Below are 12,417 nucleotides of genomic sequence, written 5' to 3'. Positions count from 1 at the left end.
GATCTTTTTTACTGTGCATGCAAAATGGCCCTTAAAAACTGATAAACCGCCAGGAAATGAATCACACACTGATGCAAAATGATCATGAAAACTAACATTTTATCTGTTTTAATCATCTTTTTTTTTTTTTTTTTTTTACTGTTGTGTGAATATACCTTAAAAATTACTCAACCCCCTGAACTAGAAGCCATTGCCCATGAGGAAAAATAATGCATACAATAATGAAGACAAATGATAAAATATTATTTATTGACTTATTTGTGTGGTATTATCCAATTTAGAAGTAGAGGATTTCAGCCTTTGTTTTGCTATGAAGCATATCTATTGGTTATTTTATATTTTTTTATTTTGTTGTGAAAAAGAAAATTAATGCAATATAACAATAATTTGCAGACGAAAATATATAATAAGTCTCTGATCTGTAAATATCTCCTTTAAGAATATTTAAAAATGTGTATAGAACAGTAAATTAATATTTTAATAAAAATTTATTATTCTTAACTCAAATAAACTGTTAGTTTAATTCTAGTTATTGCTAGTAAATGGAACCACACATCTTCCAGCCACATAAACAGCTTTGATGTTCCTGTCGTCACCTAAAGAAAATAAAAAATGATAAAGTAGACAATTCATGTGAAAAATACAGCAATTAATTCATATCAGTCATAGAACAATAATATTACTACATTGAACAATGTCCAAAAGTAAATTACATTCCCATCTGGCATAAATGAAAACAACTATACTACAACGTGGTTGTCTGAGATAATCAAAAATCCTGGTAAAGCCTTCCAACAGCTTGAAATAAATCATGTTATACTTACCCCTTTCTCCAGCACTGCTCTCTGCAGCACTGGTCCATTCTTCCTGCTGTGGCTTGTTTATAAGCTGCAGCGATAATGTGATGGTATATGGCATTTGACTGCTGCAGCCAATCACTGTCTTCAGCAGTCTACCACTGAGCGCTTGAGCAGTACACTTCCACTTCACCAGCATGTCCATTTTCGAGCAGGTGTACTGCATGTGACTGCTGCAGGAAATCACTGTCCTTAGCAGTCACATGCCATATATGCTAGCAACGCTGCAGTGGCCAATGTACTGAATGCAGCGGTCACTTGTATGTAGTGGAGTCCAGCCTTACCTTAGCTCAAATTATGTTACAGACTTTAATTCCTCATGAAACAAATTCAATACAATATTGCAAAATACTACCAAAACCATGTACAGTGGTGCTTGAAAGTTTACAAACGCTTCAAAATTTTCTATATTTCTGAATATATTTGACCTGAAACTACATCAGATTTTCACACAAGTCCTAAAAGTAGATAAAGATAGCCAAGCCAAATAAGTGAAAAATAAAATATTACACCTAGTCATTAATTTAATGAGTTAAGTAATCCAAAATCGCATGTCTGTGAGTGGAAAAAGTATGCAAATCTTTAGGCGACCTGTTTTATTTAAAGAACAGCGATTTATGAAAGTCTGATGTTCAAAGCACATGTTTGTGGAAGCATGAATGAACCAGTGGCGTAACTCTAAGGGGTATAAGATGAATAATGACATCCCACCCCTAAAACAGGCGTAGAAAATGATGAATGAGACAGGCCTGCTGACTCGTCCCCTTCTCTGCCCACATCACACCCACTTTTTTAGATCTTTGTGCCACAATCTGATGTTCAAAAACACACCGCACCGTCACATGTGTTATGCTTCCAAAAATTGTCCCTTATCGTTATGGAAAGGGTACAGATATAGTGGCATGCGGACGCAATAGTAGAGGCAGCAGAAGCAGCATAGCATGGAACATGCAAGGCAGTCGGCTGTCTATGGGTAGTAGTAGTAGTAATAGTAGTAGTGGTAGTAGTGGCAGATGCTTCGCGTTAATAGTCGTGGCCATGGCGATGTCACTCTGAAGTCACCTCTAAGTCATCCTGCTGCGACTGAGAGGAGGAGTGAGCCAACAAATCAACAATCTCATCCTCTTTCTCCTCCATAATATTGTGCCTTTCAGAAGCCAGCAAAGACAACATTGGCCTACTATGACTAATACTTCTGGCCAGATAGCTGGTGCTGCTACTACCCACATTCTGGGTCTTTTGTTTGGAACCTTTCAGTAGCCCTGACATATTTTGGCCTCAGAAAATATTGTGTGCTACCCTGTGTATTGATGCAGTAATCACATATATGATGGTTTTAATAATTTCAACAATCCCCCCAAAAAATTGACACTGTGTGGAGATAGAAATTAAGGTAAACGAATTTAGGCCTACATTTGTTAACGCCTACAGGTAAATTGCCCTAGCCGGTGTACTGATCAGCTATATGCTGATTTAATTAAATTCAACTAGTCCCCAAAAAAGTTAGACTGAAATGGAGGATTAAGGCTCCACACTCAATTTCACTTTAACATTAACAGGTAAATTGTTGCCCTAGTCTGAGTACTGTATTAGTTTACTCATCAGCTATATGCTGGTTTCATTAAATAGAACAAGTCCCCAAAAAATTTAATTCCAACCATGTGGATATAGAATAAACGGAAACGGATGATTGAGGCCTGCCTGATGCTCAATTTCACGTTAACACTCACAGGCAAACTGTTGCCCTAGCCTGGTGTCATGTTCTAGTGAGGATCAAACCAACCCCTAAAACATCTCTCAGGCATAATACACCAAAGCAGGGAGAGACAAGTCAAAGACCAATACGAATACTTTATTCACAGATACTAGATAACAGATACTGGTCACACCTCCAGGATGGTTCCAGTGCACTTGGCCTCTTACCTGCAGACTGATGGTGCAAGCACTAACGGTACACAGAAACAAGGACTGGAACCCAGGCACACAAACTGGAACCCAAACAACCGCACAGGACATAGTTCAGACAAAACAATGGCAACCAGAACACAAGCAGATGCCTGGACCCAATGTGAAGCAGATGAACGGCGGTCACAGGCAGAGCTGCTTACACAGACAGACAAGCAGATGCCTGGACCCCATGCGGAATGACATATGGCGGTCACAGGCAGAGCTGCCCACATAGGGAATCGGATGCCTAGACCCCATGCGGAATGACAAATGGCGGTCACAGGCAGAGGTGCAAATAGACTAGATGTTCTCCCTCCGGAGAACCCAAAAGCCCTCTCACCGAAGGCATAGACTCATACTAGCAGATGCCTGTTCCCCATGCAGAGTTAGTCCATGGGTGAACAGACAGAGCTGCACACAAGAGATAGAATCAGACTAGCAGATGCCTGATCCTCATGCAGAGTTAGTCCATGGGGGAACTGACAGCCACACAGACAGGGCAGATAAACTATCCCCAGGTCAGGTGCATAGCTCCTGCACCCAGCGAAGCTGGAGACAGACTGACTCAAACCCACAGCACACAGGATGTTATAACAGGGTAATTAGGTCATCGAACCATCCAGCTAACACATCTAGAAAGAACAGGGAACGTTAACCTCACCATAACCGAGACAACAGGGAGGGGAGCATGCAAGCACAAGGAGCAGTTCACACACAGGCTGCCGCAACTACACATAGGTCATAGCAACCAGCCTACATAGAATCCACCCCTGCCACAACGCCAGATAGCTATTAAAGCGAGTACGTACAGCAACCCGTGACACAGTGAATTACACTGTGACACTTGTGTACTGTTGTACTAATCAGCTACATGCTGGTTGAATTAAATTGAACAAGTCCCCCAAAAAATAAATTCAAAACAAATGGACAATTAAGGCCTGCCCGATTCTCAATTTCACATTAACACTCACATGTAATTTGTTGCCCTAGCCTGTGTATTGGTGTACTGATCACCTATATGCTAGATTAATTCCATTCAATGACAACCCCCGCAAAAAATTGGAACTCTGTGTGTGTGGAGATAATAAATGGATTAAGCTCTAATATTTTGTTCTCACTCACTGATTTATACTGTTTTTCAAACACTTTTTTTTTTTAATATGTGAGATAACCTGACAGAGTTCTCACTAGTATTCTATATGCTATGCTAGGTTGATGGTAGAACACATGTTGTACAGTTTTCACTTAATGCATCCCCGACCCCCAAAAAAGGATTTCTGTGAAAACAGGGGAAAAATTTAAGGATTTCCTTGCAAGTAGCTGCTTTTGAGGTTTGCAGCAGCTGCAGTTGTTCTAGCAGGCACAGCCAACCCTAGATCCTCTCTTCTCACTCACTGGCTGACATGTTCCCTGCCTCCCTATTCTACACACAATTCTCCTTCTTCTTCTTCTTTGTAATTTTAGCCTTTCCCTTCAATGACCCTGGCAGTACAATATAATTGAATTGATTGATTTCTGACTGTCCATGAATTACTCGTTTTTCTGGCAGACACTGCTACACCTAACCACCTTCATTCACAGTTCAGCACAGAGTGGCATTCTGCTTGATAAGCTAGGGCACCTCCCTTGTGCTCTTGCTACCTACTAAGTCCAGCTACCTTGTTCCTATTATCTGTCTCCCTCACTTAGCCCTTTCTTCTTTCACCCACAGATTGGGCCCCATCCTTTCGATACAGGTTTGATTCCTTGTAGTTTGGGTCTCATTGCGCAGCAAAATAGCTAGAAGGAATAGTATTTTATATGTGTTCTTCTCACATCTGTGTAGAAAGTAACGTATCTTTCACATGTCATATTTTAACAGCCTCTACATACCCTTCTGACAATAATGGAGCCCATTGGGTTTTCAGCACCTTATGCAACAAAATAGTGCAGGTTGCTGCTCTATTTTGGCTGCCATTTTTTACAGAACCTCTGACAAAGTCTCCAAGATGTAAATAGAGGCTAAGACCTTGTTTTTTTTATTTTTATTAATGTGTTCACTGGGGGCCCATTCAAAAAGTTTGCTATGAGGACTTAATTTTGCTAGTTACTCCCCTGGTATGAACAAATTAGATTTCTGAGCATCTCAGAAGTTGAAGAGCTGTTGATGCTCATCAGACATTATCCACAATCAGAGAGATGGTGTACAAATGGATGAAATTTAAGACCATTTTTGCAACTTCAAAATGGTACTTTGGGTCCCATGTTATAAATATGGTAACAAAATTACTTAGATAGCCTAAAGGAATTTCTATTAAGTATTAAATTCTGGTAGCTGCTTATGGCCTAAAACTAACAAATAGGTAGACACTCGCCTTTTAAATCATTCCAAATTGTAATGGTAAGGTTGAAAGGTGAGTAGTTACCTTTTTGTTGCTACACTAAATGGACAAAAATATTATGACACCTACACATTATAGCTACAAAAGTTTTTGTAACATCCCATTCTAAAAACATGGATATTAATATGGAGATGGTTTTCCATTTGCTGTAAAAACAGCTTTCATTCTTCCGGAAGGTCTTTCTACAAGATTTTGGAATGTGTCTGTGGGAGATTTTTCTCAGTTATCCAGAAGATAATTTTTTTAGGTCAAACACTGACGTTGGATGAGAGGACTATTCTCACAGTCTCTGTACAATTTCATCCAAAAGGTGTAGGGTTGAGGTCAGGGCTCTGTGCTGGACAGTCAAGTTCTTCCACATCAAAGGCACCCAACCATGAACCTTCATGGACCTTGATTTGTACATGGAAACACAGTCACAGAAAAGGGCCTTCTTCTAACTGTTCCCACAAAGTTGGAAGCATACAATTGTCCGCAATGTCGAGGTATACTGAAAACTTAAGATTTCTACTAAAACTAAGGAGCCTAGCCACCAAACCTTACAATAGGCACAATGTACATAGGCAGGTAACTTTCTCCCGGAATTTGCCAAACCCACACTCAACCATCAGATTTCCAGATAGAGAAGCGCGATACATCAGTTCACAGAACATGTTTCCACTGCCTCAGAGTCCAGTGTCAGCGTGCTTTACACTGCTCCATTTGATGCTTGGCTTTGTGCTTGGTAATGTAAGTTTTGCATGCAGCTGCTTGGCTATGGAAAACCATACCATGACCTCCTGGTGCACAGTTTATGTTCTGATGCTAATGCCAGAGGAAGTTTGGAACTCTCCAGTTATTGAGTGAACAGCACGTGGATGACTAGAGATGAGTTAATTGATTCTATTTTAGAATTTTTGGCAATTTAATTTGGGACAATTTTAGGAGAGAGAGAAACCAGAATGTATCAATAGCTTCCACTTTACAACAATACCACTCACAGTAAATGGTGGAAAATCTAGGAGGAAAGAAATTTCATGAACTGATTTGTTGCAATTGTGGCATCCTAATATAGAACCACACTGGAATTCAGTGAGCTCTTTCGAACAAGCCATTGTTTCACAAATGCTTGTAAAGGCAGACTGCATCACTACGGGCTGAATTTTATACACCTGTGGAAATGTGACTGAATGAAACAACTTAATTCAATGACTGTCACGACCCTTGGTCATGGTCGTGACTCCTTGGGAGCCGCATGCAGTTGCTCGCGGTTTGGTGTTGTGTCAACCGCAGCTGGGGGCACTTAGTGGTTTGCCTCAGGTGTGGTTGCCGCGGACTACAGGCATGCGTGCGGTTGCCCTTGGCAACGTGTGTTTGTGTACACTTCCTTTGTCTGTTTGTTGTGCACGAGGTCATGTTTGTATGCACTTAGACACCTCCCTTCACTTGCAGTTGTCCACGGCAACGTCTGGTGTTGTGTGCATGTGGTGGCAGTGTCTCGGCCTGCTGGCTGTTCTTCAGGACACGGTTGCCACGCATGCCGTTGCCGGCGGTAACAGGTGAGTGTGTTTGTGTGCTTTTCCCTTTGTGTGGCTTCACTACCTTTCCTGGTGTTGGAAGGGTTAACTTCCTTCCTAGTGTGTGTGAACCCTGGGTGTGTCTGACTGTGGGTGTGGCTACTTGGCCCTATATAGCCTCAGTGTAAGGCAGTAGTCAGAGAGGGTGCTTCAGCCATGCTTGCTGGAGACATCCTCCTGCCAGTGGGGGCCACCCTTCTGGTCATAAAATATTGTTACCAGGTGTTAGCAAGGTGTGTGTGGGGTTTCCTTATTATTGCAGCTTATGGTCCTGGGTTCCTGTGTGATGTCTGGTGTGTGCTGTGTTCGTTGGTGTTCTGAACTGCAGCACCTGCACATGGGTTCCAGGCTTTGTTGTCTGTGGCAGGTGAGTGATGTGTTGGTTGCATTTGCCTGTCACAGCCATAAGTTGTTTCTGTTCCCCTTGTAGCTTGGCCACTTTAGACTCCTGTTTCTCCGTGTCCAGGAGGAACGGGCTGTCTACCCAGCTCCTATCTCAGGGAACGACGGAGGGTCAGTAGGGATCCGAGGTTCCTGAGTATGGGCCCTCCTACCTTTAAGGGCGGCCCATGCAGCTAGGAGTCAGGGTCAGATTAGGGAAGCGCTAGGAGGTGACCTGCTCCCTAATTCTGTGGTTCTGGCCAAGTAGCAACCTTACCATCACCTGGCACCGCACGGCTGAGGGTTTTCCCCATCCTCAGCCATGACAATGACTAGGAGTTGTGTCCCAATACTTTTGTCCATAGAGTGTATTTTTTGCCATACTCAGATATTGTTCCAAATCAGTTTTTTTGTCATTCATTCTTCTTTTTTCAGTATGCTGAGAAATTATTTTTCACTTCAAGGGGTTTTCTGGGCTTCCTGTCTGCTGTTGTCTATGGCAAAGACCATAGACCACAGCAGCGAGCAGAAAGAGAGAAGGGAGATGGAACGTGTGCACCGTGTGCACGTCTCCTCATACAGGTAATTGGCCGGGGTGCCAGGTGTTGGACCCCCGCTGATCTGATATTGATGTCCTGTCCCGAGGATACATCATCAATAGTAAAAGCCCGGACAACCCCTTTGAGTTAAATAAATATTTACATACATACCAAGGTAAATGAATCGTTGCAGCACTTCCTATAAAACAAAATGAGAAATTAAACGAAAATTACACTTTGTCAACAGAATATTCTTGTTTTCGTATTCTTGAGTTCTAAATGCATTCCTCTGTGACAGGTGGTGTTTTCTTCTACTTTTACATTTAAGACTGCAGTAAATTCAGTTAACAGGGAGGCATTGTAGATGTTTAGCAAGAAGTCATAGAAATAGAAGACATTAGACCATGTCGGACAGTGGAATGGAGCTAAAATGCTGTCTGTTTCCAAGGGCAAAAGGCAGAATTTTGCAAGGAGCTATGATAATAAATGATGACATCAGTATTAGATTTTACAAAGCACTCCAATCACTAAATGCAACACCCCTTACTGGAGCTCCAATGGGTCAGCCTGCATTGCCCCCTGATAGACTTACGTTCTTTTAACTTGTTTAGGACGTAGGGCGTACCGGTAAGCCCTGATGTCCCGATCCTTATGGACACAGGACGTACCGGTATGTCCTATGTATTTCCGATCACCGCCGCTCGGCGGGCGGTGATCGGAACCCGCGGTTTGCTGTGTTTACGGGTTATTCGGGTCTCTGGGGACCCGATAAGCCGGAACAGGATGGTGATCGGTGGTGTGATAATACACCACCAATCACCATCCTGCGATCCTGAGAGGTGATGTGACATCACCTCTCAATATCGCCTGCTATTGGTCGGCACGGCGGGCGAGAGGTTCAAATCATCGCAGCGCTCCTCTCTTCCTGCACGTGTCTCAGAGCCAACACCCCCCCCATCTGTGAAGAGATCAGGATACAGCCAGCACCCCATCTGTGCCCCAGCACCCCCAGGTATTTAGGGAAAGGCTAGGGACAAGTTAGATTAGGAAGGGATATTTAGGGAAAGTTAGTTGAAAAAAAATAAATCAAATTTTTTACTGATTGCATCACCCTAAATCGGGTGTCTGGGGTCCACAGCACAGTTGTGTGACCCTAGACTCCCCAGGGGTGCTGCAGCTTGCCCGCTTGCCCCCCTGCCCCCCCTCCACAACTTTTTTGGGGTGCAAGCATTTTTTTAATTTATTTTTTTGTGCATACACTGACTGTGGTCGGCACTCTTAGCGCATCACACACCCCACCGCTGATCAACTTTGGACGGTTGATCAGCGATTTAGACATTTTTTTCTATATTTTTTTTGTTTTGTCTGTTAGCTATAGGGCAAAGTTTGTGAACACCTGTGCCCCCACACACACGCACACTGAATAAAGATTTACATACACGCAGACACACACTCCCCTATGGCCCGCCGGATGTTCTCGGCCGAGGAGGCATACGCCCAGCTTGCCTCCGACTCCGAGAGTCCCAGTGAGGACGAGGATGACCCAACTTTCCTTTTGTCATCCGCGTCCTTATCATCATCTAGCGATGATGATGAGCCCCCCAGAGACGCCGCCAGGCGGAGCAAGGGGACCACCATGCTAGGGACCCTGTGGCCCACCCTAGTACGAGCAGCTCTGGGACTTGTACTAGTTTTCCGGCCCACCAGTTAAATCCACCGGAGCCCCCTGCCGGTGAACTTGTCTGGTGTACCCCAGAGCGTTTTGAGCCCATGATTCATGATTTTGTAAGCCAACCAGGAATCCAGATTTCCACAGTGGGCTTCACTGAATACAACTATTTTAGTCTTTTTTTCAGTGACCACTTTGTAAATCTAATGGTAGATCAAACAAACCTGTACGCCCAACAGTTTGTTGCTCAACACCCGGGCTCCTTTTTGGCTAGGTCCGGTGGCTGGACCCCGGTCAGTGCAGCCGAGATAAGGACATTTTGGGGCCTCATGCTGCACATGGGCCTAGTCAAGAAACCTAGTGTCAGGCATTACTGGAGTGGGGACGTCCTCTACCAGATCCCATCCGGAAATGCCTGCATTATACAGATAATGCAGCATGTCCCCCCCCCCAAGGTGATCCTGCCTATCACCGCCTGTACAAAATCAGGCCGGTCATCGATCACTTTGGGGCCAAATTTGTACAGTGCTATGTACCTGGAAGGGAGGTCGCGGTTGATGAGTCTCTCATTGCGTTCAAGGGGAGATTCCTTTTCCGCCAGTATGTTCCCTCTAAGCGTGCGAGGTATGGCGTAAAGCTGTACAAACTTTGTGAGAGTACCTCAGGGAACACTTACAACTTTCGTGTGTACGAGGGGCGAGATTCCCGTATTCAACCCCCAGAATGTCCCCCCACTCTAAGTGTTAGCGGGAAACTTGTGTGGGAACTCTGCACCCACTGCTAGATAAGGGTTACCACTTGTACGTGGAAAACTTTTATACTAGTATCCCCTTGTTCCAGTTCCAGATCCACGTCCGCTTGTGGGACCGTGCGGAAAAATCAACGTGGCCTCCCTACCCCCCCTTCCAGTTACCTATCCCCAGAGGTGAGACCCGTGCCCTTACCAGTGGAAACCTGTTGCTGGTAAGGACAAGAGTGATGTCCTTGTACTGTCCACAATTCATGGTAACGGCATCACCCCTGTCCCTGTGCGAGGTACTGCAGAAACGGTTCTCAAGCCCGATTGTATCGTCGACTACAATCGGTATATGGGAGGAGTTGATCTCTCTGATCAAGTCCTCAAGCCCTATAATGCCATGCGCAAAACCCGGGCATGGTACAAAAAAGTTGCGGTCTACTTGGTACAGGTTGCCATGTACAACTCTTTTGTACTATCCCGAAGCGCTGGCAACACAGGGACATTCCTTCAGTTCTATGAGGCAGTCCTCAAGGCCCTGATCTTCTCTGACCAGAGAGCAGGCCGGAATACCTCAGGAACTGGAGGCGCCCGGATCGTCCCTGGCCAACACTTTCCAGGTGTGGTCGCCCATACTGGAAAGAAAGGACGTACCCAAGAAAAGTGCAGAGTGTGTCACAGGAGGGGGATACAGAAGGACACCACTACACAGTGTGACACGGGCCCCGATCATCCGGGCCTCTGCATTTTTGGTTGCTTCAGGGAGTACCACACTTCCATGGAGTACTAAATTTATATCCCAATCGGATTAAAAAACTAAAACAAAAAATGTTTTTTTTCAAAAATATTATTTAGTAAACCTAAAATAAATTTAATAAAGTTGACATATTAGGTATCACCGCATCCGTAATAATCTGCTCTATAAAAATACCCCCTAACCCCTCAGATGAACACGGTCAATTTTTTTAAAATAAAAACGGTGCAAAAAAAAGTTTGTTTGTCACCTTACATCACAAAAATTTTAATAGCAAGCGATCAAAAAGTCATATGCCCCCCAAAATAGTACCAATAAAACCGTCCTCTCACCCCGCAAAAAATGAGCCCCTACCTAAGATAATCGGCTAAAAACAAAAAAAAAATGAATCTTAGACTATGGAGATACTAAAATGTTTTTTTTTGTTTATAAAAAGATAATGTACCGTAGTGTAAAACATAAATAAATAAATAAAAAGTAGACATATTATGTATCTCTGCGTCCGTAAGAATCTGCTCTATACAAATACCCCCCCTGACCCCTCAGATGAACACGGTCAAAAAAATAAAATAAACTTTTTTGGGCAAATTTTCCATTTTAATCCATTTTTTTCCAATAACAAAGCAGCCAATTAACAGCCAAACAAAACTAAATATTTATTTCCCTCATACTGCAATTTACAGAAACACCCCATATGTGGTCCTAAACTGCTGTATGACCAAACGGCAGGGGCAAAAGGAAAGGAACGCCGTATGGTTTCTGGAAGGCAGATTTTGATGGCCTTTTTTTTTTTGGCACCATGTCCCATTTAAAGCCCCCTGATGCACCCCTAGAGTAAAAACTCCATAAAAGCGACCCCATCTAAGAAACTACACCCTTCAAGGTATTCAAAACTTATTTTACAAACGTTGTTAACCCTTTAGGTGTTCCACAAGAGTTAGGCTGGGTTCACACGGGCGTGACGGATTGGCTCAGGATGCGTTCAGGGTGCGTTCAGTTAAACTCGCACAATTTTGCAAGCAAGTTCAGTCAGTTTTGTCTGCAATTGCGTTTAGTTGTTCAGTTTTTTTCCGCGCAGGTGCAATGCGTTTTGATGCGTTTTTCACGCACGTGATAAAAAACTGAAGGTTTACAAACAACATCTCTTAGCAACCATCAGTGAAAAACGCATCGCACCCGCACTTGCTTGCGGATGCAATGCGTTATTAACGCATCCCCATTCATTTCTATGGGGCCTGTCCTGCGTTACAAACGCAGAATATAGAACATGCTGCGATTTTAAAGCATTGCAGAAGTGATGCGTGAAAAAAAAACGCTCATGTGCACAGCCCCATTGAAATGAATGGTGCCGGATTCAGTGCGGGTGCAATACGTTCACCTACTGCATTGCACCCGCGTGGAAATCTCGCCCGTGTGAACGCAGCCTTATTGGAAAATTTCTGGTAACCTTGCCTCACAAAAATGTAATATAGATAAACCAAAAATCATATGTACCCTAAAAATAGTCCCAACAAAACTGCCACCTTATTTCCGTAGTTTCCAAAAAGGGGTCACTTTTATGGAGTTTCTACTCTAGGGGTGCATCAGGGGGGCTTCA

General features: G+C 43.6%; 1 protein-coding gene across 2 annotated transcripts in view; it reads right to left on the bottom strand.

Annotated features, from left to right (window-relative positions):
* Positions 1-226: 226 nt before the first annotated feature.
* The window catches only part of GDA (guanine deaminase), a 143,872-nt gene continuing 131,681 nt past the window's right edge, over positions 227-12,417 (bottom strand). For both annotated transcript variants that reach the window (XM_044272948.1, XM_044272957.1), the window contains 2 exons: positions 7,833-7,860; positions 227-596 (listed from right to left, as the gene is read on the bottom strand). In XM_044272948.1, coding sequence (XP_044128883.1) covers positions 526-596; positions 7,833-7,860 — 99 coding nt within the window. In that variant the 3' untranslated portion in view covers positions 227-525. The remainder of the gene's footprint in view (positions 597-7,832; positions 7,861-12,417) is intronic.

Source organism: Bufo gargarizans, chromosome 1 (assembly GCF_014858855.1).
Source record: "Bufo gargarizans isolate SCDJY-AF-19 chromosome 1, ASM1485885v1, whole genome shotgun sequence".
In the NCBI taxonomy this organism is placed as follows: domain Eukaryota; kingdom Metazoa; phylum Chordata; class Amphibia; order Anura; family Bufonidae; genus Bufo; species Bufo gargarizans.
This window is presented reverse-complemented; position numbering and strand designations above follow the sequence as displayed.